Source organism: Trematomus bernacchii, unplaced genomic scaffold (genome assembly GCF_902827165.1).
Source record: "Trematomus bernacchii unplaced genomic scaffold, fTreBer1.1, whole genome shotgun sequence".
NCBI classification, from domain to species: Eukaryota; Metazoa; Chordata; class Actinopteri; order Perciformes; family Nototheniidae; genus Trematomus; species Trematomus bernacchii.
In genome coordinates, this window is record NW_022987701.1 from 257502 (window position 1) to 284593 (window position 27092).

General features: G+C 39.8%; 3 protein-coding genes and 3 non-coding genes across 6 annotated transcripts; all 6 read left to right on the plus strand.

Annotated features, from left to right (window-relative positions):
* Window positions 1-2072: 2072 nt before the first annotated feature.
* On the plus strand, window positions 2073-3029 carry LOC117490078 (C-C motif chemokine 4-like). Its single transcript, XM_034139668.1, has 3 exons — window positions 2073-2315; window positions 2379-2490; window positions 2692-3029. Exons 1-3 carry the CDS (start codon window positions 2246-2248, stop codon window positions 2783-2785), a joined length of 276 nt encoding a protein of 91 aa, XP_033995559.1. The 5' UTR covers window positions 2073-2245; the 3' UTR covers window positions 2786-3029.
* Window positions 3030-4877: 1848 nt separating this feature from the next.
* On the plus strand, window positions 4878-16049 carry senp3b (SUMO specific peptidase 3b). The gene is made up of 12 exons (XM_034139669.1): window positions 4878-5213; window positions 7104-7229; window positions 8024-8767; window positions 9516-9629; window positions 9740-9851; window positions 10587-10734; window positions 10907-10954; window positions 11075-11152; window positions 12171-12308; window positions 12564-12647; window positions 12828-12878; window positions 14644-16049. Exons 2-12 carry the CDS (start codon window positions 7142-7144, stop codon window positions 14752-14754), a joined length of 1716 nt encoding a protein of 571 aa, XP_033995560.1. The 5' UTR covers window positions 4878-5213; window positions 7104-7141; the 3' UTR covers window positions 14755-16049.
* Window positions 16050-16945: 896 nt separating this feature from the next.
* On the plus strand, window positions 16946-24800 carry eif4a1a (eukaryotic translation initiation factor 4A1A). Its single transcript, XM_034139670.1, has 11 exons — window positions 16946-17036; window positions 18425-18467; window positions 18605-18737; window positions 19081-19220; window positions 19941-20109; window positions 20546-20655; window positions 20947-21090; window positions 21631-21768; window positions 22131-22220; window positions 22625-22704; window positions 22848-24800. Exons 1-11 carry the CDS (start codon window positions 17014-17016, stop codon window positions 22990-22992), a joined length of 1215 nt encoding a protein of 404 aa, XP_033995561.1. The 5' UTR covers window positions 16946-17013; the 3' UTR covers window positions 22993-24800.
* On the plus strand, window positions 19410-19548 carry LOC117490091. The gene has a single exon (XR_004556643.1). It is a non-coding gene; the product is annotated as a small nucleolar RNA SNORD10 (small nucleolar RNA).
* On the plus strand, window positions 20276-20414 carry LOC117490090. The gene has a single exon (XR_004556642.1). It is a non-coding gene; the product is annotated as a small nucleolar RNA SNORD10 (small nucleolar RNA).
* Window positions 21350-21488, plus strand: LOC117490092. The gene has a single exon (XR_004556644.1). It is a non-coding gene; the product is annotated as a small nucleolar RNA SNORD10 (small nucleolar RNA).
* Window positions 24801-27092: the final 2292 nt, after the last annotated feature.

The window sequence follows — 27092 nt, forward strand, 5'->3', positions numbered from 1 at the left end:
GTTAAGGCAGAGTGCGTGATGTCACAGCTAGAGGGTAGGAAATCTTGAAATTTGCCTTCATATATTTTTTTAAAACTGCCATAATTCCCAAACCCTACATTCCTGAGACATAATATTTCATGACAAACGTAGGAAAACATCTTGTAGCTTGAAAAATGACAAATAATTAAGCAAAATAATTAAACAAAATGCCTCTTGAGGGCATGAAGTGACAAAAACGTTCAACATGTCTCCATTAAAGCCCATTGTAATTTCAGGCAGATATTTCCTCACAGCAGCAGCCGCACACCTTTAGTTAAACTGCCAAAAAGGCCACATTATTAACCCGAAAGTACACAAAAATTACACTTCAGATACTCAACTTCCTTGACATGCTTCACGTTTTGAAATTTCACAGATATCTGTTATCGTTCTTCCACAAAACGTTCACATGTAAGAGGTTCATCTCTCATTCAGAACAATGGAAACCTTTGATCTCTGCACACCTCGTTAGCTCAAATATAAACACCTGTGTCATGGAACACGATGTCATAACACACAGGTGTTCGTGTTTGAGCTAACAACGTGGTCACTGGAGTTTAACAGACTGTCTGAGCCTATTCTTTTCTGTCTGATGGAGACTTCATACTAACTTCAACATGTTCCACCTATTTTATACATTATTGGTGACACACAGCTGTCGTCGTTAGCTCAAATATAAACACCTGTGTCATGGAACACGATGATGTCACATTGACAGGTTTGGTAACGATGCAGCCATCAACGCATCTAAGCGTATTATGGGGTGTCATCAAATGCCGTTGCCATGGCGACAGACCACTCGCCATGAAGCACGATGTCGCTGTAAGTCCAATGGACAAGGTCCGATCGTCCCCCAAACTTCGCTTGTATATCACCGGTCCAGCCCTCAACAGCTCTACGTCAATTATGGGGTTTCTTCAAATGCCGTTGCCATGGCAACATATCCCTCGCCATAAAAGACGATGTCGCTATAACTCCTATGAAAATGTTCAAAAAGTGCTCAAACTTCACATGTGTGCTAACAGTCCAGCCGTGAAGACATCTACGGGACATGCCGTTGCCATGGCAACACAATGCCCGCCATGAAACACGGTTTTCTCATAACTTCAGTGAAAATGCTCCAAATGGCCCAAAACTTCACAGGTTTGGTAACGATGCAGCCATCAACGCATCTAAGCGTATTATGGGGTGTCATCAAATGCCGTTGCCATGGCGACAGACCACTCGCCATCAAGTTAGTTCAAAGGTTTGCAGTTCAAATATTCTGCTGCTTTTCCAAGCCTTTTTACTCTCTTTTCTTCTCTCATCACACATTCAAGCCCCCAGTGTTCATGTATCATTTCAATCTAAATTCTTCACTTTCTTCTTACACATTACATTTCAGCATAGCAGTTTAGCGTCAGATCTTCAGCATAAAGCATTCCCACTAGCAATTTCTTCAGGAATTGCATTCTCTAGTTTTTAATTGTAATTCATCAAATCTGTTGTATGGCCTCACAGTCTAAACTGTGAAAAAAGGTTAAAAATATAAATGTTTATATATTTTGTGTTACGCATCGATTTTTATTTATATTTGACACAACTCCCCTTCTCTTTTAAGCAGCTGTTTTCTGTCATAATATTATATACTGTCCAAATTATTGCATTCAAAATAGCAAAACACAAATTGCACAGAATGTCATTTGATGCAATATTCTAGGCTGCTAGAGTGTGCAGCTTTAGAAATTCTGGCATTTGTTCAACGTCATAATGATTATGCTGCCACCTTTTGGTACAGCAGTTAGAAATAAGCTTCAGAATATTTACAATAAATTATAGTTAGATACAAATAATACCTCATCTCATTGCTATTTCTAGTTTTTGTAAAACCAGAGGTAGAAAAAGTACTCAAGTATATTGTACTTGAGTAAAAGTAGAAGTACCAGAGTGTATAAATACTCTGTTACAAGTAAAAGTCCTGCATTGTAAATGTTACTTAAGTAAAAGTAGAAAAGTATTAGCATCAAAATATACTTAAAGTAGCGAAAGTAAAAGGCAAAAAGTCGCCTTAAAACCACAATGTCCTCCTTCCTTTACACCAGCAACACCTTTTTTTGTAATACTTTTTTGATCGTGATAAACGCAACACCCCACCACCTTTTTGTCAGAAGCACTTTCCTGCAGACGAGGAGCTGTTTGATATTAACCTCCATCATCACATCCAGAAACATCTCCAGAAGCCACCATGAGGACCAGTCACATCCTCCTGCTCTGCATCCTGGGACACGCTCTATTCGCCTCGGTGTTCTGCAACAGTAAGATGACTTAAAACATTTTCTGTTACACTTCTCAACTCATTATACGTTTTCTTTCTCCAGATGCTGGTGGTCCTGGAGACTGCTGCTTCCAATACTACCCGAGAACTTTGAACAAAATGTACGTCCGCTCGTATTACATGACCAACTACAGATGCTCAATGACTGCAGCCGTGTAAGTTCATCCTTACATTTATATGATATAATGACCAGAATAAGCATAATAAGTTAAGAAAACGTTCACAAATGTCCCTTTTCTCATTAAATACAGTACATTTCATACAATAAGATTTTGAGTCTCCGTTTCCTACTTTGTATTTGGTTTTAATCTGTTATTTTATTCCCTTTCCTTCCTCCTTTTACCTTTTTATTTCAGTCTGACCACGATGAAAGGTGCTACCATCTGTGTGGATCCGAAGCTTCCCTGGGTTGTGAGGGTCATGAAAAGTTTGGACGAGAAGAACTTTTAAAACTCCATGCCCGCTCATCCTTCTTTTAAAGTGCCTGCGCCTTCTGTTGCTTTAAAATGCAATGAGATCATGATTTTGGTGTTAATGTGTAAATCTGTAATGGTTAAAAAGCATTTTACCCCCAAATGGATTCCTTTTGATCCTGCATTGGTATATTATATAACCAACCTGTGTTTTGTTGCTATTTCTTTGGTTGCTTTGTATTACCCATACCGTTTCACTGAATAAAGAACAATGTAAGGAATACCGACTCTCCTCTTTTCCTTTGCCCATTAACACTATTACATTTTTGCTGCATGATTACCGACCGTGAGTATTACTTGGAATTAATCATATCATATTTATTATTGTTTTGCTTACAATCTATTTCTATAGTTATAGTATCACAGTAGTAAACAGAGATCATAATGAGGACTCATATAAAGACCATTACAATCAGTAAAGACGACTAACAATAAAAGCATAAACTGAATGTCTGCCTCTTGTGGCTCATTTCAGGTCTTACCTTTGCAAATAAGAACATTTAGTTTTGGTCAACAAACTAAAATGAGCTTTAAAATTGAGATCAGAATCTAAAATGAGCGAAGAGTACTTGTGGTCATGTCTTCGAAGCCAAATTAACTCATTTGAGAGAATAATGTTCCTTTTTTTTTTGTTCCAATTCGGACAATCTTAAAACCATCTTGATTTTTAATTGTAATTCATCAAATATGTTGTCTGGCCTCACAGTCTTAACTGTGAAAAAAGTTTTAAAATGTAAATGTTTATATATTTTGTGTTACGCATAGATTTTTATTTATATTTTACACAACTCCCCTTCTCTTTTAAGCAGCTGTTTTCTGTCATATAATATTATATACTGTCCAAATTATTGCATTTTAGCAAAAAATAGCAAAACACAAATTGCACAGAATGTCATTTGATGCAATATTCTACCCTAGGCTGCTAGAGTGTGCAGCTTTAGAAATTCTGGTATTTGTTCAACGTCATAATGATTATGCTGCCACCTTTTGGTACAGCAGTTAGAAATAAGCTTCAGAATATTTACAATAAATTATAGTTCGATACAAATAAAACCTCATCTCATTGCTATTTCTAGTTTTGTCAAATATAGCTTTATTATCATGTGTTTTAAGTTGTGACCCAAACTATAACTTAACAAAAGTCTCATCAAAATGAGTGTAAAAATGAATCTGAAATAAGGCAAACGTTATCAGAAACACCGAGATTCTTCTTCAAGAGATGATGTCATTTGAACAAATGTTTAATCTACTGCCATAAAGAGAGGTTTACAATTTATAATCTGAGTTGAACACTGTGATAATAACCTAAGAACACGTTTTCTTTATTTATACAAAACCTGCCAACCTACTTTATTCTTGTAAAACCAGAGGTAGAAAAAGTACTCAAGTATATTGTACTTGAGTAAAAGTAGAAGTACCAGAGTGTAGGAATACTCTGTTACAAGTAAAAGTCCTGCATTGTAAATGTTACTTAAGTAAAAGTAGAAAAGTATTAGCATTAAAATATACTTAAAGTATCAAAAGTAAAAGTAGTGATTGTGCAGATTGGTCCATTTCAGAATAATATATACGATATATTTTATAATGATTGATCATTAAAGTGTTCTCAAAGCTGGTAAAGGTGCAGCTAGTTTGAATGACTTTGTATACTGCAGGGTAACTTGTGAATTTACTCCAGGTGGAACTAAAGTCTGATTTAAGACTTGATTATATTTCACATCATTAATCCAAATCCGCAAAGTAACTAAAGGTATTAAATATGTGGAGTAAAATTACACCATTTATCTCTGAATTGAAGTGGAGTAGAAGTACAAAGTAGCAAAACATTTAAATACTCAAGTAAAAATACTAGTATCTCAACATTGTACATTATAGTAGGCTACTAGTAAATGTACCTAGGTACTTTACACCACCCGTTAAAACATATAACTTTCATAAACTCATACCGAATCCAATTGTTAAAATACAACATGAGCAATTGTGTCAATAGAAAAAGTGGGGGGTCAAAACCCTTATCCTGATCAGATCCTGATGATACTCTCTATGACGCCATTGCTGCGCGACGGACTTGTTGTAGACATGAGAGCGAAAAATCTGCAGTGATCCGGCTCAGCGCATCTCGTTCTTTTTCACTTCTTATAGATTTTCGTGTCGATTTCACACAGATCTCTGTCTGCAATCTATACTTAATGTTTAGTGTTTAATTTTTTCGTTGAACCGGAAGACCTAAAAGAAATCAAAGTTCTCAAGGAGGTGACATCTGGCTCCTGCACACCTGACTTCATTGAATGAGGTTTAACATCAATTAGCATTTGTTTTGGTTCGATACCCTGACTAAATTAAGCACGCCCAACATTCAGTTGGAAGCAGCTGGACACGCATTCATATAAATCTGCAGTCCAACGGTAAGCATATGATATGAACACCTAGCTTTGGAAGCACTACAGTAAAGCCGGGCGTTTTATTTTGTTGTTGCTAACATGGCAGCTCCCTACTAGCTAGCTAACGACAACATAGCTAACCAGCTAACATGCTAGCTAGCATAGACAACGGATTATTGGAGAGCTATGGTTATTTCAGTTGGTTATAAATGATGTTGCGGGGGCTTCGGATAGTTATAGTTGCATACAAAACACAGTTTGCAGTTAATTGGGTTTTTATTTCGGTTTTAAGTGCTGAAACTGTGACGGTGATGCTGCTAGCGCTAAATGCGAACAAGCTAGCCTGGGTAGTGACTATTTCCTGCACCGGAAATAATTGTCCCCTTCATAGAGCAGCTTTTTAAAAAGTATATCCCCTGCAGCAAATTATGCACTTTAATAAAAGCTAATTCGCCCATTTGCTTAGTTATACTCGTACCCAGTGTAGCTAGCAGGCTACATTACATATCCGCTTTCCGACCAGGTGCACATGGTGACGACAGTCCTGGTGTTACAAAGCTGCTCTGCTGTAACACAGCCATATGCATTCTGGATGAAATGTGTATAATGTAAACCAAGTGTTGCTCGCTAAACGCTTGTCCTATGTCAACAAGAACAATTGGGTTTAATTACCTTTCAAGCAGGTATTATTTATGCACATTATCAATTGTCCGTTGGGAGGTCATAGGTCATTCTTATTTACATTTCGTGGTAAAGTGCTGCAATTTCCCGCTTGTTGTTCCAATTGCAGCCCTGTCATTATAGAGCATGAAGGGTGCTTTGCTGAGGTGCAGAGGTGGAAGAAGTACTCAGATCTTGTACTTGAGTAAAAGAAGAAGTACCCGAGTGTAGGAATACTCTGTTACAAGTAAAAGTCTTGCAATCAAAATGTTACTCAAGTAAAATCATGAATCTGCATCAAAATATACGTAAAGTACCAAAAGTAAAAGTACTCATTATGCAGATTGGCCCATTTCAATATAATATAAATTGCATGTTTATATTATATTATTAAAGTGTTTATCAAAGCTGGTAAAGCTTCATGACTTTGTATACTGCAGGGTAGCTTGTGAATTTACTCCAGGTTTAACTAAAGTCTGATTTAAGAGTTGATTATATTTCACGTTAAAGTAACTAAAGGCAATGTACTGGAGTAAAAGTACACCATTTACCTCAGAATTTTAGTGGGGTAGTACAAAGTAGTACACATTGAAATACCCAAGTAAAGTCTAAGTCCCTCAAAATTGTACTTAAGTACAGTACTTGAGTAAATCTACTCAGTTACTCTAAACCACTGCTGAGGTGTAATGTGCCCCAACCTTACTCCGCAGCTCAGAAGGATTATCTGATACCCAGCGGATATTTTTATCTTAAAGGGACTTTGATTATGTCACAGTTGTTTTTCTGTCCACTTGTGACAATTTCCACACACTGTGTAGCATCACTTATTTTCTCTTCATATGTCAACTCTCCTTTCCAAGGCAGGGGCTGCTGCAGGCTGATGTTTAAATGTTAGTTTGGCCATTGCTTTCATTCCAGGCTGACTATAGCCATTTTTCTCATTATAATCTACATGTGAAAATGTAATCTACTGCTGGATTTCAGGTCAATTATTGGTTTCCCATTTTCTCCTAAGGCAGCTGATTTTAAAAGATGTTTCCTCTTACCCTTCGTTTAATCACATGGTGTTTTTAATTAGAAAACTTGATATTTCATTTTCCCAGAATGTGGTGATGAACATCATTTAGGAGAAACATGGCTAACTAACTAAATCTTATAAATTACCAATGTGACTAGTGTGGAGCATGGCGGATAACCTTTTTTAACATCTGCATTTCTAGAGAAAGTAAAGTAAACTGTGTTTGTGGTCTGCAGGTGACGAGCTGGCGCAGGTTGTGGGTTGTCCGTGGATAATGCGAGACAGTGGCGGTAGCCTGGCCCAGAACCGCTGGCAGGGTGACCTGGGTCTGACCGCTGTGGGGCAGGACGACACTGGAGGAGGTGGGCTTTTTATCAATCGTTAATGTTTACATTCCTGTTAGCTGCATGATCATTTATTTTATTACACAGCTCAGTTGAATACCAAATTCTGATTCTGGAACTGCAACAACGTAACTTAAAATGAAGGTTTTCTGTGTCCAAGTCTACTCACATTTTCTTTTTCCACGCCAGAGCCCATACCCTGTTACTGTTAGTTCGTACATACCCTCTCTCCCTTGATCATCCTTAGCAACGGTCATTATTTTGCTTAGTAGCGGTGTGTTATCGAGTATTATTGCACGGCTTGGTTGAATACTTTTCAGAGTTTGTTAATACTCGAACACACCTCTGCTAAGCAAAATAATGACCTTTCTGCATATTATCCATTACATAATAATGCATTTTCTTTTAATGGAACTGTATCATAATGAAAAAAATAAATCCCAGTTTTGTACAGAACCTTTTTTTTAAAGTCACACTATGATAATTTAATTTAAATAATAATGTTATTCATTTTGTATTATTTCTAATATCTCAAATCCCATCGCAATTGCATTGTAAGTCAATATAATAATATGAAGTAATTTTTTCAAAGTCGTGCAGTCCTAATCGGATATCACAATACACAATTACTTTTTCTAAATGTATATTATAACAAGCACATTATAACTCAAATTTGAAACAAAAATGTCAGGTTTTAGACAGCATGTGTTCGGTAAAATGAACCCTAGTATTATTTATAAAAAATTCTAACCTAAAAATGAAATATTTTTTGGGAAGAAATGCAGCTGATGATAGTCAATGTTTGTATCCAGGTGGGATTCCTGGGGACCACCTCATCGTCCCAGTGTCGGGCCACAGCGTACCCAGCCCCATGCACCTCCGACTGGGGCAGAAAGAGAAGGTGTGGACGGGCGAGTATGTGGAGGAGGAGGAAGAGGAGGATGGCATTGTTAGGATCAAGGCAATGGGTGATGAGGAGGAAGATAACAATCTGGATGGCGAAGACGAGTTAGAGTTTGAGGGCAAGGGCTGGGAAAACGAGGAGGAGGAGGAAGAGGAAGAAGAGGAGGAAGATGAAGAAGATGAAGAGGAGAATGATGAGGAAGAGGAGCCGGAAAATGACGGAGACCAGGCGCCGTTGGAGTGGGAGATCCCAGACTTTCCCTCCCAGTCCAGCGAGCTCCCTCACTCACACCTACACCACCATGGACTACAACAGAAGGCACAAGATGGGGACGACGTCGCGGGGGCCGCCGCCGCCTCCCAGGCCGAGGGGGGGGACGTGTTCCGGCCCCCCCTCAGCAGGTACCGGGTTCAGAGGAGGCCCCGGCGCTGGCAGCGTTTGAGGACCCATCGAGGTCTAGGCTTCCGGCTCACCAGGCACTGGAAGAGCTGGCGTCAGCGGGCACAGTGGGTCTGCTCCCAGGGGCTCCGCTACCGGCAGAGAGCGCACCACCTGTACGGCAAGCAGAGGAGGACAAAAAGGTACCAGAAGTCTCCGTACTCCGACGGCGAGGAGGACAGCAACGACGAGATGTTCACAGACTCTGAGAGAGGTACTGACCGTTCACTTCTAACACACGTACTGAATATGTTTCAATGGCAAGGTTCTGTGTTTTTCTTAATACAAACAAATCTACATCAAACTATTTGCATGTAATGACCAAAACAAGCAACAGTGTTTCCACCAGGAACTTTTTTAGGGTCAGAAGCCAAGTGTCTTTTTTGTGTTTTGGGTGCTGAGCTAATCTTGTAAGAGCGGTTTGTCACTAAAATCTGAAATTTGGGGAGTTAACATGCAATACACTGGCAAAAACCCTGCAACAATCTTTTGTTTATCAAAACTTTATGACCATGAGCTGGCCATTAGGTTGCTACTGAACATCTTTTAAAACGCCTCACAACATATTTAGATTTTTTAAACAGCTTGACAGTGTAGTATTTATAATAGTACTTATAATCCTCTAAAACGGAGGATATTGTTTGGTGAGGACTATTTCAGGTGGCCGATAAATCCACATTTGTATTTATTATGACAAGAGATTTGAGTTGGTTTATTTCTTTATCTGCTATCATTACGATGATGCACTACAGTAGCATTTTTGTCCGCTGTGGGAAAGCACAGCAACAATGGCAGATTCGTGAAATGTTTACGGCTCCCAATGATTTTTTCCCCCCTTCTTTTTTCGTTGAGATTTCACACAGTTTAATTTATGCTTTTAATGTATCAAATGATCAGAGCCATGACATTGCAAAACATGTAATATCCACTGGATAATGACTTTCTTTCCTTTTCTCTGTCAGATAAACAGATGAATGGCTGCTCTCCAGACAAGCCAGAGGACAGAGGGAGGCGGGAAGTGGAGGCCAAACCTGTGGAGCTGGCCCTGACTGAGGAACACATGAGTTGTGTCACAGGTACGGATCAACGTCTGTCAGGCAGATACATGTAAAACTGCTTTTTGATAGGTAAAAAGGAAAGAGTAGGACCTCTTGAATGGTTAAGTATGCTTTTTTCTTCTGTCAAGGGATCCTTGAAGAGTCTCTACAGCAGTACGGCAGTTTGATCCCCATCCATGTGGATGACATCGTGGAGAAGCTTCAGGACATCTTCAGCCAGAGCTTCTCACAGCCACACAGGTCAGACACACACTTCTTCTGACATGGGGTTGGCAGGCAGTGCAATTGTGTGGATAAAAAAAACAACAACCAGGAAACACGTTAGCATTAAGCTATACATTACATGTCATTTGTTTGACGCTTTTATCCAAAGCGACTTACATACATTCAGTACTGTGGACAATCCCCACAAGAACAATTTGGGGTGAAGTGTTAGATGCCTGACAAGGTCTGTGGTTGGTCATGATTGGTTCTACGACATAAAATATGTCAGTAATTAACCTACTGATGAATGTCTGAAGCTTTTAGTGGCTCACAGGCAGCTGCTAACAAATCCCTGAATGAGGCTTCTAAACATCATCACACTGAACACGAGTCTGCATTTAGCTTAGCATTTGTAATGTGAAGGAATGCAAACGTTGGCTTTTTACTTCTGGCAATATTTTTCAAATTCAATTTCAACAAATATAAAAGTAGGTTTATCATGCTGAAGTATCATAAATGTGTTTTTACCACAGTTTATTTTCTGCAGTGTTCCGAAATCCAATTGCTTTTTTTTTTTTTTAAATCCATCATCCCTGCACCACTGCTTTACAAGAACAATTGTAAAATCCACTTAATAATTTATGACATTCATTAGGGCATCCAGAGGTTGGTAAACCATAAACATCTGATGTGACACTATGTACAGTAGGTAAAGGAATTATTATTTTTTAATTTTTAAAATGCTTCGTGTTTGTGATTCTGCTTCCGTAGGAAAGCCGTGGTCCAACACCTAATACAATCCTTCCAGCGCTCGTCGGGATCCGCCCTGGCTAAAACATTCAGAGTCAACTACAAACGCCACGTCCTCACCATGGACGACCTCGGCACGCTGTACGGACAGAACTGGCTCAACGACCAGGTAACACAACACACTCTTTACACATTTTGAATTGGTATTGCAGGAAAGGAAAAGCTTATTAGCATCATGGAAGGAAATATATTCAACTCTTATTTATTGGCAATTTTGGGATCACTTTGCGATGTTGAGTTTGGACATCTTGGGAACATCTAAATCTTCTTTTGTTGTTCAGATCATGAACATGTATGGTGACCTGGTCATGGACTCTGTGCCAGACAAGGTAAGGAAATTAATGAAATATGTCATGCGGAAACAGAATTCATGCAAAGACTTTATTGAGCTACATTAAAACCCAAAACAATCTACCCTAATTCTCCCCTTCCTCTGTTCTCCCCTTCAGGTTCACTTTTTCAACAGCTTCTTTTATGACAAGCTAAGGACAAACGGCTATGATGGAGTCAAACGGTGGACGAAAAATGTAAGTGTGTGTCAGAACCCTGTGTCTTCTGCATCCTCTCAAAGTTGAAGTTGTGCTAGACAATTTTTCTTACTCAAATCAACTTTATTTATATAGCACTTTATGTACAATACAGTTGATCTAAGTAGCTTTTACAGCACACACAGGAGTAAAATAAAATAATGAAACAAACACATTAGAAAATAACTAATATCTGAGTAATGTTAAAGACCTACAGGAGAAACGAAGAGCTGGTTAAGTAAGACAAATAAAAGCTAATCAGAAAAATAGTTTTTAGATGAATCCTAGAGATATTGGTAGTAGGAGAGAAAACGTCTTTTGGGGGCTACTACCCATGAAAGTAATAATTTAGATTTGTATCAATACTAGTTTGGTTCCTCATGAACCATTGTCTTTGTGAATAATCTCACACACACGCATATGCCATTGAGCTCACCAAGTTGCGCCTTATCAGAACAGCACTGAAGCTACCTTTCCGTGTTACTAAACCTAGCTCACGACTGACATTTTAAGGTGAGGAGCCGCCCTTCTATCGCTACAATCCCCGCCACCAACCAACAACTATTCTACATTTAACACAAGTACCGTTAGCAGTAAAGGGGGCAGGGAACAAACTGAACAGTTGAGAGCACCAGAGGGAGGGAGGAGAGCCATCGCCAGATATCAAGCTACGGTAGCTACTGTTAGCAAAGCCAAAAGGAGCAGGAATATCCGAGAGTTGCTAAGAGATGGAGAGTTATGAGTGCTTGAGCTGTGCTAACATGTGATTAGATGAACAACGTGAAGTAACTGCCTTCTTCAAGAGCTTTAACAAGATCGACTTAAGTTAATATAAGCTATCAGTTTCACAAACATGCAGCAACACAGACACACAGGAGACCCTGAAATGACAACACGCTTATCGTACTGCCTCGATATTCTCAGTGGTTAACCATCTTTGTTCAAACGTTTCAAAGTATGGATACATTTCATTCACAGTAGTATTTACCTCAGTTCTCCCTCCTCTCCTCCCCGTCAGGTTGACATCTTTCAGAAGGACCTGCTGCTGATCCCCATCCACCTGGAGGTCCACTGGTCTCTGGTCAGTGTGGACATTCCTCGCCGAGCCATCACTTACTTTGACTCTCAGCGGACTCTCAACAGACGCTGCCCAAAGGTAGGACCACACAGCAACCCCAGGCGCCTAGTAGTAGATTATTCTGGAAAACAAATATATAAAAGCCATTGGAGACCCTCAATGCTTCTTTTACTGAAAATGTTTTCCATTTTATCATTTGAACTTTTCCACTGGTTAAATGTCATCAATTCTATTCATAGTGGGCTCTCTTGTTATGGAAGGCAATAAAGACTTCCTTAATAAAACAAGTCTGTGACTAGAGTTTGTCTCAAGTCTTTCTGTTTTTGTTTACAGCACATTTTTAAGTATCTGCAAGCGGAGGCCATCAAAAAAGACCAACAAGACTTTTTGACGGGATGGAAGGGCTTTTTCAAAATGGTGAGCTCTGTTTCTGATGGATTTTTCTCCTTTTTGACACAGCTTCAGGTTACTAGTTCCACAAAGCTCTCTCTGTGTGGGCTGAGCCGCTGCCAGCCACTCACACATTACCATGGCTTTGTTATGTACTTGAACTATTGTCCTGCGAGTTGCTCATGTTTTGTGGATTGTTTGTTTCAGAATGTGGGTCGTCAAAACAACGACAGCGACTGCGGTGCTTTTGTGCTACAGGTGAGTCTCATGTTAATGTCCATGTGCAGATTAATGGAAGACTGCTGGGTAAAGCTCACACCCCCCATAGCAGGGCTGTCCAACTTATTTGCACCGTGATTAGTTAAGAGTTAAGAATTACCATAAATAAATCACATAGACTACAATTGTAGGCTAGTATAAGGATTTAATTTGCAGTGTTAGAATATTAGTCCTTCAATAAAAAAAAAAGGCATACGTTTTAAATGTTTTCATTTAAAAGTGTTTATCTTAAATGAAAACACATTAGTTCCAGCTAATCAGAAACTGGTTTATTGCCAAGTAAGTTTACACATACAAGGAATTAGCCTTAGTGTATGGTGCATACATAAACACAGTTTAAGATAAATTGTAAGTGTATTTTAACATTATATCAACATGAAATATAGATATACTAAAAACTACATACAATAAAATATGACAAAATACTCTGATTTAATAAAATAAAAATATATGCAGTATCTGTATGAGAGGTGGAAAGCTGTGCAGATATTACAAGAGGTAGATTTGTATATAAGTGTGCTAAATATTCAAAGGGTTGTGCAGGACTGACAGTAATTCAATGAAATAAATAAAAACAAGATATTGTTCGCATAGCCTGCTAATAATGACATTGTGAGGAAAAAATGCAAAGCGAACTTAAATGAACCAATTAATACATTTGCTGGGAATTTTGAGAGGCAAGCCATTTAAAATCAGTTGGAGCGTCACAAAGGTTCTTAGGGTGGGAATTCGGATTGCCCTAAAGCAAATGCATCAATCTGCTGCACTTTGAGAGAACAAATAGAGGAGCTTAAATCTATGTTTATATTTCAAGCATTTATTAACACTGTAATCTGCAACATTTTGGTAGATTAGATATGCAAATATTACCCACTCCACCCACCCTGGCTGCAGGCTGATAACAGACAGTTGGGATCGCGGCGAAATTCTCTCTGCAGACCCATTCTCACAGCGTTTATCAACCTTTTTCTTACTCAATATCAAGCCACACTTATTGTTTTTACTTCGGCTGTGAGTTTGTGTGTGCTCAGGATGAGTTTGGCTGTGTTTCGCTGTGTATCCTAAACAAGGAAACAATACCTCCACGGAGCTCAGCGCGATTCACAACGTCCCGACCAATCAGAGCACACTGTGCTCACAGGGAGGGTGGGGGCTGGAGCTTTGGGAGCTACAACGAGCCGTTAAAGGCAGAGAGTGAAATTCAGTGAATACACGTAGTTTACAGAGATGCTGTATGAGAAACCAATGTGAGTTTGGAAAAATGCACAGTATAAATCTATTCTAGTAGACCTCAACAATGGAATTATGATCAGTGGAAATGGCCATGACACCTCTCCTTTAACATTTCATTTATTTTCTTGTGTTGATCTCTTATTGCATCACGTTTCCTTGTATTCTGCATTGAGTTTATTTTGCAGAGAAACTTGTTTTTAACTGCGTATAACAATCAACGCTTTAACATGATATGAGTGGTGATGACACTGTTAAAAATGAAATCACAGACACAATGCATGGGGGAAAAAAGGACGGGGCCGTGTTTAAAAACCGATCGGGTGGGTTTACATCTCCGAAGACCAACTGTCTTGGTCATTCGTGGGAAATACTTTTTTAGACCGCATGTCCCACACCTACTACATGGACCCTGTTGATCTGCACTGTAGGAACACACACTTCTTACTTGTGTCGTTGCTACACGCTAATAACTTGCTGTGTTTCTCCTCATGTGCCCCCCACCGTCCTACAGTACTGCAAGTGTCTGGCACTAGGGCAGCCGTTCAGCTTCGGCCAGCTGGATATGCCCAGGCTGAGGAGGCAAATGTACAAAGAACTCTGTCACTGCAAGCTCACCCTGTGACCCGCCGCCCGCCCGCCATCTCCACCTGCTCCTTTAACAAGATGGAGGGACAGTGATACGACAAGACCGAGGGCAAGGGGAGCAAACGATTGACTGGGAAAGAGAACAAAAACTATTTTTCTCAACATCCAGAGAAATGACTTCTTTCTTCTGTTGTAGGTGATGTCATTGTTTCACTTTTTGTCTCTCTTTGCTTCCCTCTCTCCCCACCCTTTGATAAATGTTTTAATTTCCATGTCATGGTTATTCCTTTGTGGTTGACAGAGGCCAAGACTAGCTTCCGTTTTGGGAATGTGCTAATCTTCCATCCCATTGTAGACCACCGTTGTTCTATCAAGAAGATTTCAATAGCGTACAGTCCAGATATAAACGGTTGAAGTCCAACCTGACTACTACTTTCACTTTTGGGTGGAGGGCAGAACGAATTGAACCAGTCTGTGTAAGCTTGTGGTTAATTAGTACTTGTGGATGTACATGCCTTCCATCCATCCAGTCCATACAGTATGTTGTGTTCAAATCATTGACACCCAACATGAAACACACTCTCTACAGCCAATGGTATGTTGACAATTCTATCCATCTAGTCAGCACATAGCGTTTGTAATGCAGCGTAACATTTCCGATGTTTAGTTGAATTCAAGAGACAATGGAACTTGCTAACTGATGCTGCCATATTGATGTCTGAAAACAGCATATGAAGAGCTACTCTAGTGCATTTTTTCTTTAAGGAAATCAGAATTGACATCCATGGAACAGCCCACATTTCAACCCATGTGCTGGAAAATTGCCCTGCCATCACTCAACCCTAAATAAAACATCTTTAATGTGGGAGACTGGATCCGCATCGTTGCCCATACAAGCCAGAATGACATATTGGCCCTGAGAAAGGGGCATCTTTACATTGCATTTATCTTTTTCTGTGTTTTATCTGTCAGTAAATGTGTTGATATGCTTATTGCTTTAAACAAATGGTGTTAAAAAGGAGGACTACTAATAGGTTATTTTCCAAGTAAATACAAAACTGATCCTCTGGTTAGTATTTCTTTGAAAGTTTGACAGCCATTTTGGTGAGGACCACGACAGCGACACAACAGATTCAGTATGTTCACAATGGAGTTACAGCACCCTCCTCTTTTTTTTTTTATAACTAAAGAAACATTTTGTTGATAGCGGTGTGTCTGTTTTTCTTTTTCTTTTGTTTTTCCAAACAGGAGATGATGCAACAGAGTTGAACGTTTTATATATCTTCTACAATGCATTATTGTTGCTAAAAATAAAAATATGCGGCAAAATTGGACTGTGCATTTTATTAATGCTAATAAATAGGCGTCATAATCAAAATCCAGTAGTATTGCAGTATGTTATAACATACAAGGAATTTCTTTATGGGCCAAAAACATAAACAAAAACAAATGGTCGTATCAAATGAAGTCTATTACTCAAATTCTGTTCTTAAGATCACACTTATCATTCAGTTCTCTGAACATGTAATCTTTATTATAACAAGCTACAATGAGCAAAGACATTATTTACATTTGTTTTTTATTTTGCCTATAATGTTGCTATGGACCCTTATATAAACAGTCCATGCTAAGGACAGTTTGAACTGAGTATTCCTGAAAGCCTGGTTCTTGTCATATTCACAATACATGCCAAACATGAATTTGCATTCATTATGCTATAAATTACAACTATAAACAACTATCTAGGGACATATTCTATAAAATACTTATTTCAGACAGTATGAGTCATACGTCATAAGTCAAGCTTTTTTCCATGTGTTAAATATGCTACACATGAGTACACTGTGACTCATCCAGACAGTTTCACACTTTGCATCATATCTCAGTGGTCATAAGGTTTGTCACTTATTTGTAAGGAAATATGGTTCAGATGAAAACAAAAAATAATTCTACCCTAGGTACGGCCTTTTGTCTGCGTTGACGAATGGCTGGTCTAGGAATGGGGAACCTTAACTTTGTTCTACAGCGTATCGCGGGAGAAGCAGCTTGATTTGCCCCCTACAGTTTTTCGTAGCATATAAACACCGCCCCTCTGGCCTGCTAACGCAGAGAAAATCATGCGCCACTAAAGACGTTACGACCCGCCTACCCCTATGTGACGTAAAATTGAACCAATCAAAAGTGTCCGTGGGCGGGCTTATAGCTAAGTGACGGGGATCTGTTGCAATGAGAAGGCCCCTTTGTGTGTTGTCAACGTATATAACACATCTCTGCCGCAGTTTCTTTCTTTGGAATAATGTCGGCTGAATATGACAATAGGTAAGGAAACGATTTTATGGTTTTGTGTGCATTTCACGATTTAGAGTACGATTAATCTGTTAACGTAGGTGTGTTAGTCTTTCTTATCGACGACTATGTGGAATGTAGACGTTAAACGAAGCATCTTACGGTTTATTTGCTCGGCAACGGTTAGGCCTAACGATAGCCTGCCTCGGACTAACGTCACAGCTCTTCATATTTAAAAAAACAATACGACGACTTGAGTTAAAACTCACTATTTTACGTTCAATATGTTTATTTTACCCCGTAAATCGTTTGTGGTGGTACTAATAATGGCGTTTGCTGTTGGTCCTGAACGTCGCTGAAGCAAATTAAATGGCAACCGGCGCCTTGCGTAGCACGTGAGTGCGTCTGGTCTAGGCCTCAATTTCTATTCCAGAAGCTTCCGTTTCCACTATCATGATTACTAACACATTTTACATTAGTACGGTGTAATGAACGGCTTGTGTTAACATAGTGAACGTCTCTCGTAGTTGCCGCAGCAAATGTAAAGAGATTTGTTCAGTTCATACGACGGGCGCACATGGCCGCCGCAGCGCTAATCGAGGGGATGCGCACAATGCCGGTAGCGTAGGCCGCTTAATGCCGTTAGCATATGCTAACGAGGTGATATGCGTTAGCTTCGTGAAACAAATGCATTGTTTGTGTGGGCACACGCACATCAGAGGGGTTTCACTGGCTACGAGTTATTAAAAGGCCACATAAAGAGGCGCAGGGCCTGTTGGCAGTGGCTATTGCGGCCCTGGTGCTAGAGGTAGCCAAGCCTTTTATTCTTTCCAATAGCAAATTTGACATTGGAACCATTTAAAAAATAAATAAACAATCGTTAATTGTAGTTCGTTAAAGTCCAAAATATGTCGGTTTTTTAAGCTACAATGCTATTCTACGTGGTTAGGCCGCCATTCCTGTCGACTGGCTTCCGACTTTTTCAGCCCGACAGTAGAAACGACCATCTTGAGTGAATGCAGTAGAAATGGCGGACTGGAGAAAAGGCGTTTGCGTACAAGCACGAGGATTTAGCCGAACATTGTGTTTTAGAGAAATAATCTATCGGCACAGAAAATAAATGTGTCGCAATTAGTCGGTAGAAGTGTGCGTGACTATGGAACACAATCGTCTGATTGACTGGAGAATGTGTATTGTGTAATCTGGTGGCGGAAAAGGGTGGAGACTATAATTGGATTTAAAAGGGAATTTTCTTTTAAAGCCATGTCTTAATCAATACAGTCGCATTTATAACATAATGACTCTACTTTTTCCTTGATTGTTTGAATTGACAACATTTAATAAAAATCATTTATTGTTAAAATGTGTTAACGATTCAAGTTTGCAAGGCTTAACAAACTTTATTGTTTTCTCGTTCACAGAGAGAATGGCCCGGAAGGCATGGAGCCCGATGGGGTCATCGAGGTGAGTGCACTAATAGGCCACTATAAGACTTAAGTAAACTGAAACTACCATCTAGGTGCATGGTACAAACTGATTATACATAATTGTAAGCAAACCCTTTTTCATGATTAATATTGTGTTTGTCTTAACCCTTCCAGAGCAACTGGACCGAGATCACGGACAGTTTCGATGAGATGGCTCTGCGTGAGGCTCTCCTCAGGGGAATCTATGCCTATGGTTTTGAGAAGCCCTCTGCTATCCAGCAGAGAGCCATTATGCCTTGTATCAAGGGTGAGTAAAGCTTTTTCTTTCCTTGGTCAACATTTTCAATGTCTCTTTCTTTTATAAACATTAGGCCTGTGTACTCTGACTTTCCAGTCTAGACAAAATATTCCAGCTTTGTAGGGGTGTGTTTTTGTCGCCGGCTGTCAGTAATGCTAGACAGCCGTAGCGGATATTGTTCCAACATCTCATTCAAAAAAGGGAAATTCTTCACTTTTGCCAAAGTCTGTATAACTTTTTATTTGCATCCATTAGTTTCTAACTAAAGGGTTTGTCTAAGTTAGAGTCATTTTAAAAGTAGTTTTTCTGTGTACACAACAGTGGTTTGATATCTTTATGTTTTTGTTTTAAGGTTACGATGTGATCGCTCAGGCCCAATCTGGCACTGGGAAGACTGCCACCTTTGCCATCTCCATCCTCCAGCAGATTGATGTGGAGCTGAAAGGCACTCAGGCTCTGGTCCTGGCTCCCACCAGGGAGCTGGCTCAGCAGGTAAGCTTGCACACAGTTACATTTAGCTAAAAAAGAGATGTGCAATGAAGTTTTAATTTTAAAGACTTAATTATTTTGGGAGCTGGTTTCATAGATGAATGAAACGGATCAAATACAAAGACTAATTAATGCCGTTTGTGTTCAAGAGTTACTGGCTGCTTAACACCTACAAACACTCAGAAGACTTGCTGTATAATGATGATAACCATGCGTGTCAGCTGACTCTGTTTCCTCATGCTGTATTGTAACTCAGGTTGGCGTTTTGTTAGCCTGGGTGCTCAATGCAGCAGGGATCCAGAGACATGATCTTACTTCACTTCTGAATACAGCAGCCATCACGCTCAAGAGTCATCAGCTAGTGTAATCAAATAGATCTGCATGACTAAACTGCCATGAGGGTCCTAAAAGAAGGAACTAATAGCACTTGTACCTGAATTCACAGAAGCTATGTGTTTTTGGTTTAAAATGTACTTCATGGGGACCTTCTCAAAACATTGCACAATAATGTATACAGGATAAATGGTCGTTGTACATAGCCTTACCTGGAAAATAATCTGGGTTTTGGTCTTCAACCTAAATATTTTTGAATGTACTTCCGTGGCAAATATAAAACTAGTTTTACCTCCATCCAGCATACTGCCTAGGACACCATTGTTGACATTTATTTACATTTACTATTCATTTTATGGCCATTAAAATACTTTATTTCCCCTTATTTAGATCCAGAAGGTGGTTCTGGCTTTGGGCGACTACATGGGAGCCAGTTGCTACGCTTGTATCGGAGGGACCAACATTCGCAATGAAGTGCAGAAACTGCAAGCTGAAGCCCCTCACATTGTGGTGGGAACCCCCGGCCGCGTCTTCGACATGTTGAGTCGCAAAAACCTCTGTAAGTCATACAGGAAACAATTGTGTTAAGGTGCTGATCTGTCTTTATTTTACTGAAATGTTAGTATGTTGACACCTGTCCTTAGACAGTCAACTGTAGTCGCATGCTGCATATGCTTAAATTAATTAAAAGGTGGAAGATCAATTGGTTTTATCAGAATTCCTGCTGTATAATGATGAAACCCATGCGTGTCAGCTGACTCTGTTTCCTCCTGCTGTGCTGTGGCTCAGGTTGGCGTTTTGCTGGCCTAAGCCCTCGGCACAGCAGAGATTCAGAGACGTGATCATACTTCACTTCTGAATACAGCTCCTGTTTTTGCCTGCGACTAATCAAACCCATCCTGCATGTTTTCTTGCATCAGACCTGAAACATTCAAATAAGACCACATGCAACCTGTTCATTCTGGTTTATTTATTTAATTTGCATTTCCTTGCAGCTGCCAAGTACATCAAAATGTTTGTTCTGGATGAGGCCGACGAGATGCTTAGTAGAGGGTTCAAGGACCAGATCTATGAGATTTTCCAGAAACTGGCAAGCAGCACACAGGTGAGAGCTTTGAATTTTTTCTGTAATTTACCAGAGACAGTGTCAGGTTTGCGTTAAAGCAGAGTTCCGTGTTGTCCAGGGTTCCCTCTCCTCCCATCTGCAGTGATGGAGTGGGACTGAATGTTCCTTGGTAGAGAAGCTTTCTGCCCTCCACTGTAGCTGGGCTCAAGTCCTTGACTCACAACTAATTGGCGGAATACATCCCTTTGTCTTTCAATGTTTAGATTGGCTATATTGATCAGGTTTTTGTTTTCATTACGGTTTTAACCTGTTTCTCTCGTCCGTTTTCAGGTTGTCCTACTGTCGGCCACCATGCCAGCTGATGTCTTGGAGGTCACAAAGAAGTTCATGCGTGAACCCATCAGAATCCTGGTGAAGAAGGAAGAGCTGACCCTTGAGGGTATCCGTCAGTTCTACATCAATGTGGAGAAAGAGGTGAAGAAACGTTTCATTTTATTTCTTTTCGTCAGCATTCTAAGAAAATGAGGGAGAAATGTTAAGAATCTATATATATTTTTTAGACTAATGTTTGACCCCTAAATGTCACTGAAAGTAAAGTGTGGAGGTTATCAATGGACTTCCCTGTTAAGTTAATTTCAACTAGTCGGTCTATTCATATTGCTCTCGCACACTAGAATGTCTGAACTCAAAAACGTAACACATGATGGCACCTACAAACACTCAGAAGACCTGCTGTATAATGATGATAACCATGCGTGTCAGCTGACTCTGTTTCCTCATGCTGTATTGTAACTCAGGTTGGCGTTTTGTCGGCCTGAGTGCTCAATGCAGCAGGGATCCAGAGACATGATCTTACTTCACTTCTGAATACAGCAGCCATCACGCTCAAAAGAGTCGTCAGCTAGTGTAAACATATGTACAAGCATAGATCACGCATGACTAAACTGCCATGAGGGTCCTAAAATAAAATGATTTTTCAGTTTGGCTGTGTCTGACCTTGCGGTTGTTTCTCAGGAATGGAAGCTGGACACGCTGTGTGACCTGTACGAAACCCTGACCATCACACAAGCGGTCATCTTCATCAACACAAGGAGGAAAGTGGACTGGCTGACTGAGAAGATGCACGCCAGAGACTTCACTGTGTCTGCTCTGGTAAGATCATCCACTTTTCCACATCAAAACATCCGGATATACGGGTGTGCTGTCCAGGGTTCCCTCTCCTCCCATCTGCAGTGATGGAGTGGGACTGAATGTTCCTTGGTAGAGAAGCTTTCTGCCCTCCACTGTAGCTGGGCTCTAGTCCTTGACTCACAACTAATTGGCGGAATACACTCCTTACTTGTCATTCAATGTTTAGATTGTATATCTAATCATTTGGACTACTTGCATTCTTACAAGTTATTTGTCCTGTGAAAAAAAGTGAATTGTGCTCCCGATTGGAATCTTCATGCCATGTTGCTGGTTCATGTCTTTTCATTATCTCTGTCTTACTGATGTCCCCTGATTTCTTTCAGCACGGTGACATGGATCAGAAAGAGAGAGACTTGATTATGAGGGAGTTCCGCTCTGGCTCCAGTCGAGTCCTGATCACCACTGACCTGCTGGTATGTACATTAAATGCACAGACCTTTTCTCTTTACAAATTCAGGTTTGCTTTAAAGCAGAGTTCTGTGCTGTCCAGGGTTCCCTCTCCTCCCATCTGCAGTGATGGAGTGGGACTGAATGTTCCTTGGTAGAGAAGCTTTCTGCCCTCCACTGTAGCTGGGCTCTAGTCCTTGACTCACAACTAATTGGCGGAATACACTACCTACTTGTCTTTCTAATCATTTTGTGCACTTCATTTTGATTGAACACATGTGTTTACCTGGCAGTAGTTCAGTTAAAGCAATACTTTTTTAACCTCTACCAAAAGATGTGATTTTTATACAGTGTAAAGTTGGCCCTTGACCGCAGTCATGTCTACTCTTGTCTATAGCTTGTAATTAATGTTCCCTATGTTTCTCCTCAGGCCAGAGGTATTGATGTTCAGCAGGTGTCCCTAGTCATCAACTACGACCTGCCGACCAACAGGGAGAACTACATCCACAGGTGAGAAGGAACAAGCAGTGCACATTAAATAACACCATAACATTGACATGGGTCTTTCAAATGCACTTTTTTTACTGTTTAGATCAGCCTCATGCTCTTGTATTGTTTCAGTTAAACTGATCTTTTTATTATTTTCTATTCAGGATTGGTCGCGGTGGTCGTTTTGGCAGAAAGGGTGTAGCCATCAACATGGTGACTGAGGACGACAAGCGAACCCTGAGGGACATTGAGACATTCTACAACACCACCGTCGAGGAGATGCCCATGAATGTGGCCGACCTTATCTAGACGACTCCACGCGCCCTGCCACCCCCTCTCCACTTATTTTAGCAGTCAAACCTTGTTTCTTATACGATCTGAATTCTGAGAACTTCCTTTTGCTAAATTCCACAATGACTTTACCCTCTACATTCTAAGGAAAGGAAGAATGTGGCCATTATTCCTTCCTAACCGTTGAAAAAGTTATCGGTCGTTTTGGAAGGATGAATTACTGACCTGCCTCATCTGCTTGCCATAGTCCATTACCTGATATTGGCACCTAAATTCTTTTCTGCAGCTAGTCCCGCGTATAAACCTTAAAGCATTGAATAAAATATATTTTTCCAAACTGAGGACTTAAAACATCATCCAAATCAGTTTGTAACCGGGTCCCAGACATGCAAAAACATAACCGCGTTTCCAAAAGCACATTAAAACTCCTAACCAAGTTGATGATCAAAAGTATTTTGGCTCTTGCTGTTAGAAAAATCTTAACATTAATAAAAACCCGGCTCAATTGATAAAATTCTGACAGTCATCAACACTTTTGGTAAATATGGCTGTGATTTGCACCGTCACCAGGTCTGCACTGCCTGGTGACGTTAGGTTAGGCTGCAGTTTAGTTTTGGACTTAACACAAAAATGATCTTAATGGAATGGGAAGTGCTGCATTTGACCAGATCAGTATTTAAACAACCTTCGGTGTACTGAAAAGCGCCTTTTACTCGCATCCATGATCATGTTAAGAAAAGGTTTTGGGGCTAGAGTACACGGGGCATATTCAATAAAAAGACCTATATAGTAAAATCCAACATGATTGAGTGGTTTACCGTTTCGATCCTTTACTGCTGTTTCACATATATACTTTAATTGCTATTGTACAAACTGCTTGACTTGTAGTCATTTGTGCAAGTAGCATTCAGTTGAAGACTGGTGGCATCAGACGTTTGGAGGCAAAAACAACGGTGAGTGCTGTGGGGACTTTGCCTCTCGACCCTGACAAGCGCGTTCGATATTCATCTTTGAGTTATTGTTCATTTAGATTTTATTTTTTGACACTTGATTTTATTTTTTGTCTTTTTCTGATATGGTGGCGGAGTGTTTTTGTAACCTCCCTCGCCAAAATGTTTGGGGAGGGGTGCAGTCTGAGCTGATATGAAAGGACCAAACTACAGATGAAGTATATAGAGTCCCTCCCTCTTTAAGCGCTCATTAAAATGCCTGTCATCATGGGGTTTGGTGTGTAGGAGAACCGTCATGTTTTGAGGTGTGTAGTCAGTGCTATTTTTTAAAATGAATTTACGGAATTGTTAACCTTTTGAGACCGAACCGGTATCAAGTTTTCTACATTGGATTCTGTATAGTATTTATTTTAATGGTCTTTAAAAAAATAAAGGTTTCTCCTCTTTATCAGTGTAAACTGGCCTCTGCATTGTTGAATAGCATGAAAGCTGATATGGCCAAACCCTTTGTGGAAAGGCTAGTATTTAATGAATATACACTAAGATGACAGCCGAAGCACTGGTTTTAGAGCCCCGCCCACCTGTGCTGCGAAGCTGTCGCTGATTGGCTGCTGAGAGCTCCGGTTTGGTCCCAACTTCCGGCGCTAACAAACAGTAACCCACTGAGGTTTTAGTTTGATATGCTTTTTTTCTGCACAGTTAATATGCCAAATGTTGGTCTCAGGCACCGCGGAAATATTATTTATATCGTAAACTTTATTGCTCTACCATTATAAGCTGCATCGAACCAGTGGTTGCAGTAGTTTTCATCCTGGTATTTAAAACATTTTAGCATGTCAATACTGGTTGTCTTTCCGCAATAAACATTTAATTGTATATCAGTGTCTTATCCTTTTAGTCACGTGTATAAATAAAGTAGAACATTCAAACATCCCCTGTAACCTCACTGGGATCTGTACAGCTGTTCGACTCTGACGTCACAACGACCTTCTAAAGTTTTTATACGGTATACAAACTCAATCGATTTTATGCTCGATTGAACATTGATAACAGCGAATATATCTGTTAAGTCCTATTTATAAAAAAATATATATATGTCCCAATAACTTATTAAACTGATAGAAAGTTTTCCATAACGGGGAAATTAAACAAATATAGCCCACGAGAAAAATATGTTAATGCCATAAAACTGGAGCCGTCATTTCGAGCCTTAATGAAGAGAATACTTTAGTTTAAGAGGCGTGACGCATCCTTTTACTGATAACCGTGACGCCATTGTGCATAAAACCATGGAATACTTTCCCAATATTGAAGCGTTAAAGGTTAAACCATAAGTACCAATGCGCTACATTACATGAGAATGGCTGCATGTACGTTTTAAGATTTTCCTACAAGTGGCTATAACGGTATTTAAAACCGATAGTATTATAAAGAAAATGTTATCCTAGTCCTAAAAGCTGGACGAGAAAATAAACATGTACTCTGGGTCTCGGGTGTAATAAACATTCCCGCCACTAGAGGGAGACATTGCCCATCACTGCGGTACACTCGGGTTCACACGTGATGCACGTCCTGTGCGGAGAGCTCTTAGGCATAGATGCTGTGTGTGTCAGTGTTGAGGATCACACATCATGTAACATAGATATTATCCAACAAAAATATATCATGTGATTTATAGTATATTTACAAGGTATATTGGCTCAGGTGTCCATCTGTCACTGGTTAATACATTTGTATTAGACCCAGGAAAAAGTGCTTGCATGATCAAAGTTATTGTACATTATCTGATATATCATATATAGGAATCTGCGATTTTATAACATATGCAATCTTCGCTTATGTGTGTGTATGCTCTGTGTAACTCATCACTTTTACATAACTAAGACTACAGAAGTGTAAAACATTACTATTTATAATCGTTCTAGTTCTAGGGACAAACATAATGGGGTATCTATATTTAAGGGGTCCTTTTTTGAATGAACATTTAAGAGGGCCACCTGTTCAATTTCCCAAATGACAGGATAAATATCAATAGAACAGCGCTTGCATCTCCCTCATTACCACCACTGCAGTGCCCTTGAGCAATGGTTAATGTGCCGCAGTGGAGCTGCACAGTACACAGACTGTAGTTGTGCTGGGGCCCTCCAGGGTGTGAATGTGAGGGCCACCCACTCTGTCAAAGGCCTGACTGCTTTATGTCAGTCCCAGATGGACTCAGAATTCATGAATTTGTTTAAGTGGTTCAATGATTTATCTGTAGCCTTAGGCTGAGCGGTAGTTACAGTACAGCGGGGGGGTATTAGAGAGATGAATGCTGGAGAGAACTTGTCTAAAATATATGTACATGTGTGTTAAGCCCAGGATCTCAGGAATGACATCCATATCAGACAATTTCCCAGGTCAAAATCTACATACTGTACTGTCCTTCCTTTATTATAGTACATATAGTTGTCATGTTGCTGTTGCCTCACAGCAGGAAGTACTTCTTTGACTGAGTGGGTGTTGTCACTTTCACTCTGTATTTCCTTTGCAGTTCAATTGTTACAAATAATAGGATTTGTGTGAAGGTGATCAGAAAAATAAAAGCAATTAGTTTCACACCTGAATTGTGTTCTCAAAGTATTTGATGAGTAAAAATGCACTAATTTCCCCCCTCAAAGATATTTTATCTGGCCAGGCTGTGGCAGAAAACTCCAAACACACAGCTCTGCCATGAATCGAGCAAGTCAGTAAGATGTTATATTAATAGAGAATAAACATCATTTCTGTCTTTTGCAATTTTCATGTATTGTGTTTTTATTTTAAAGAGAACTGAACACCTGCAGCAGGTTCAACAAAGCATATTTTCAAACAAGACTATGTGAGTCTGGTAAAGTTTACAAATCATTTAACTTGGACCCTACTTTTCATGTTTTTGTGTCTAACTGACTTATGGTGAAGTTTTTCCAGTATTGAGTTCTGTAATATGTTATATATCTGGGCAACAGCACAGCATTAATGCACATAAAATAAAAGTGATTACATTTATTACAGTGCCGTCACTTAACTGGACCACTTTAAAAAAAATGTTAGCCTTTTAAACCCTCAAACATTTCAAAAATAAAGCCCATGTTGAAAAATACTGAAGTCACCAACTCAGTGTCATCTTTACACAGCTTGAAAGCACAA

Coding starts and splice junctions, on each gene's coding strand:
- LOC117490078 (XM_034139668.1), top strand. CDS start 2,246: ATGAGGACCAGTCACATCCTCCTGCTCTGCATCCTGGGACACGCTCTA. Junction 2,316..2,378: donor CGCCTCGGTGTTCTGCAACA/GTAAGATGACTT, acceptor TTCTTTCTCCAG/ATGCTGGTGGTCCTGGAGAC. Junction 2,491..2,691: donor TGCTCAATGACTGCAGCCGT/GTAAGTTCATCC, acceptor TTTTTATTTCAG/TCTGACCACGATGAAAGGTG.
- senp3b (XM_034139669.1), top strand. CDS start 7,142: ATGCGAGACAGTGGCGGTAGCCTGGCCCAGAACCGCTGGCAGGGTGAC. Junction 7,230..8,023: donor GCAGGACGACACTGGAGGAG/GTGGGCTTTTTA, acceptor GTTTGTATCCAG/GTGGGATTCCTGGGGACCAC. Junction 9,630..9,739: donor ACACATGAGTTGTGTCACAG/GTACGGATCAAC, acceptor TCTTCTGTCAAG/GGATCCTTGAAGAGTCTCTA.
- eif4a1a (XM_034139670.1), top strand. CDS start 17,014: ATGTCGGCTGAATATGACAATAG. Junction 20,656..20,946: donor AACTGGCAAGCAGCACACAG/GTGAGAGCTTTG, acceptor GTCCGTTTTCAG/GTTGTCCTACTGTCGGCCAC. Junction 22,221..22,624: donor TGATCACCACTGACCTGCTG/GTATGTACATTA, acceptor GTTTCTCCTCAG/GCCAGAGGTATTGATGTTCA.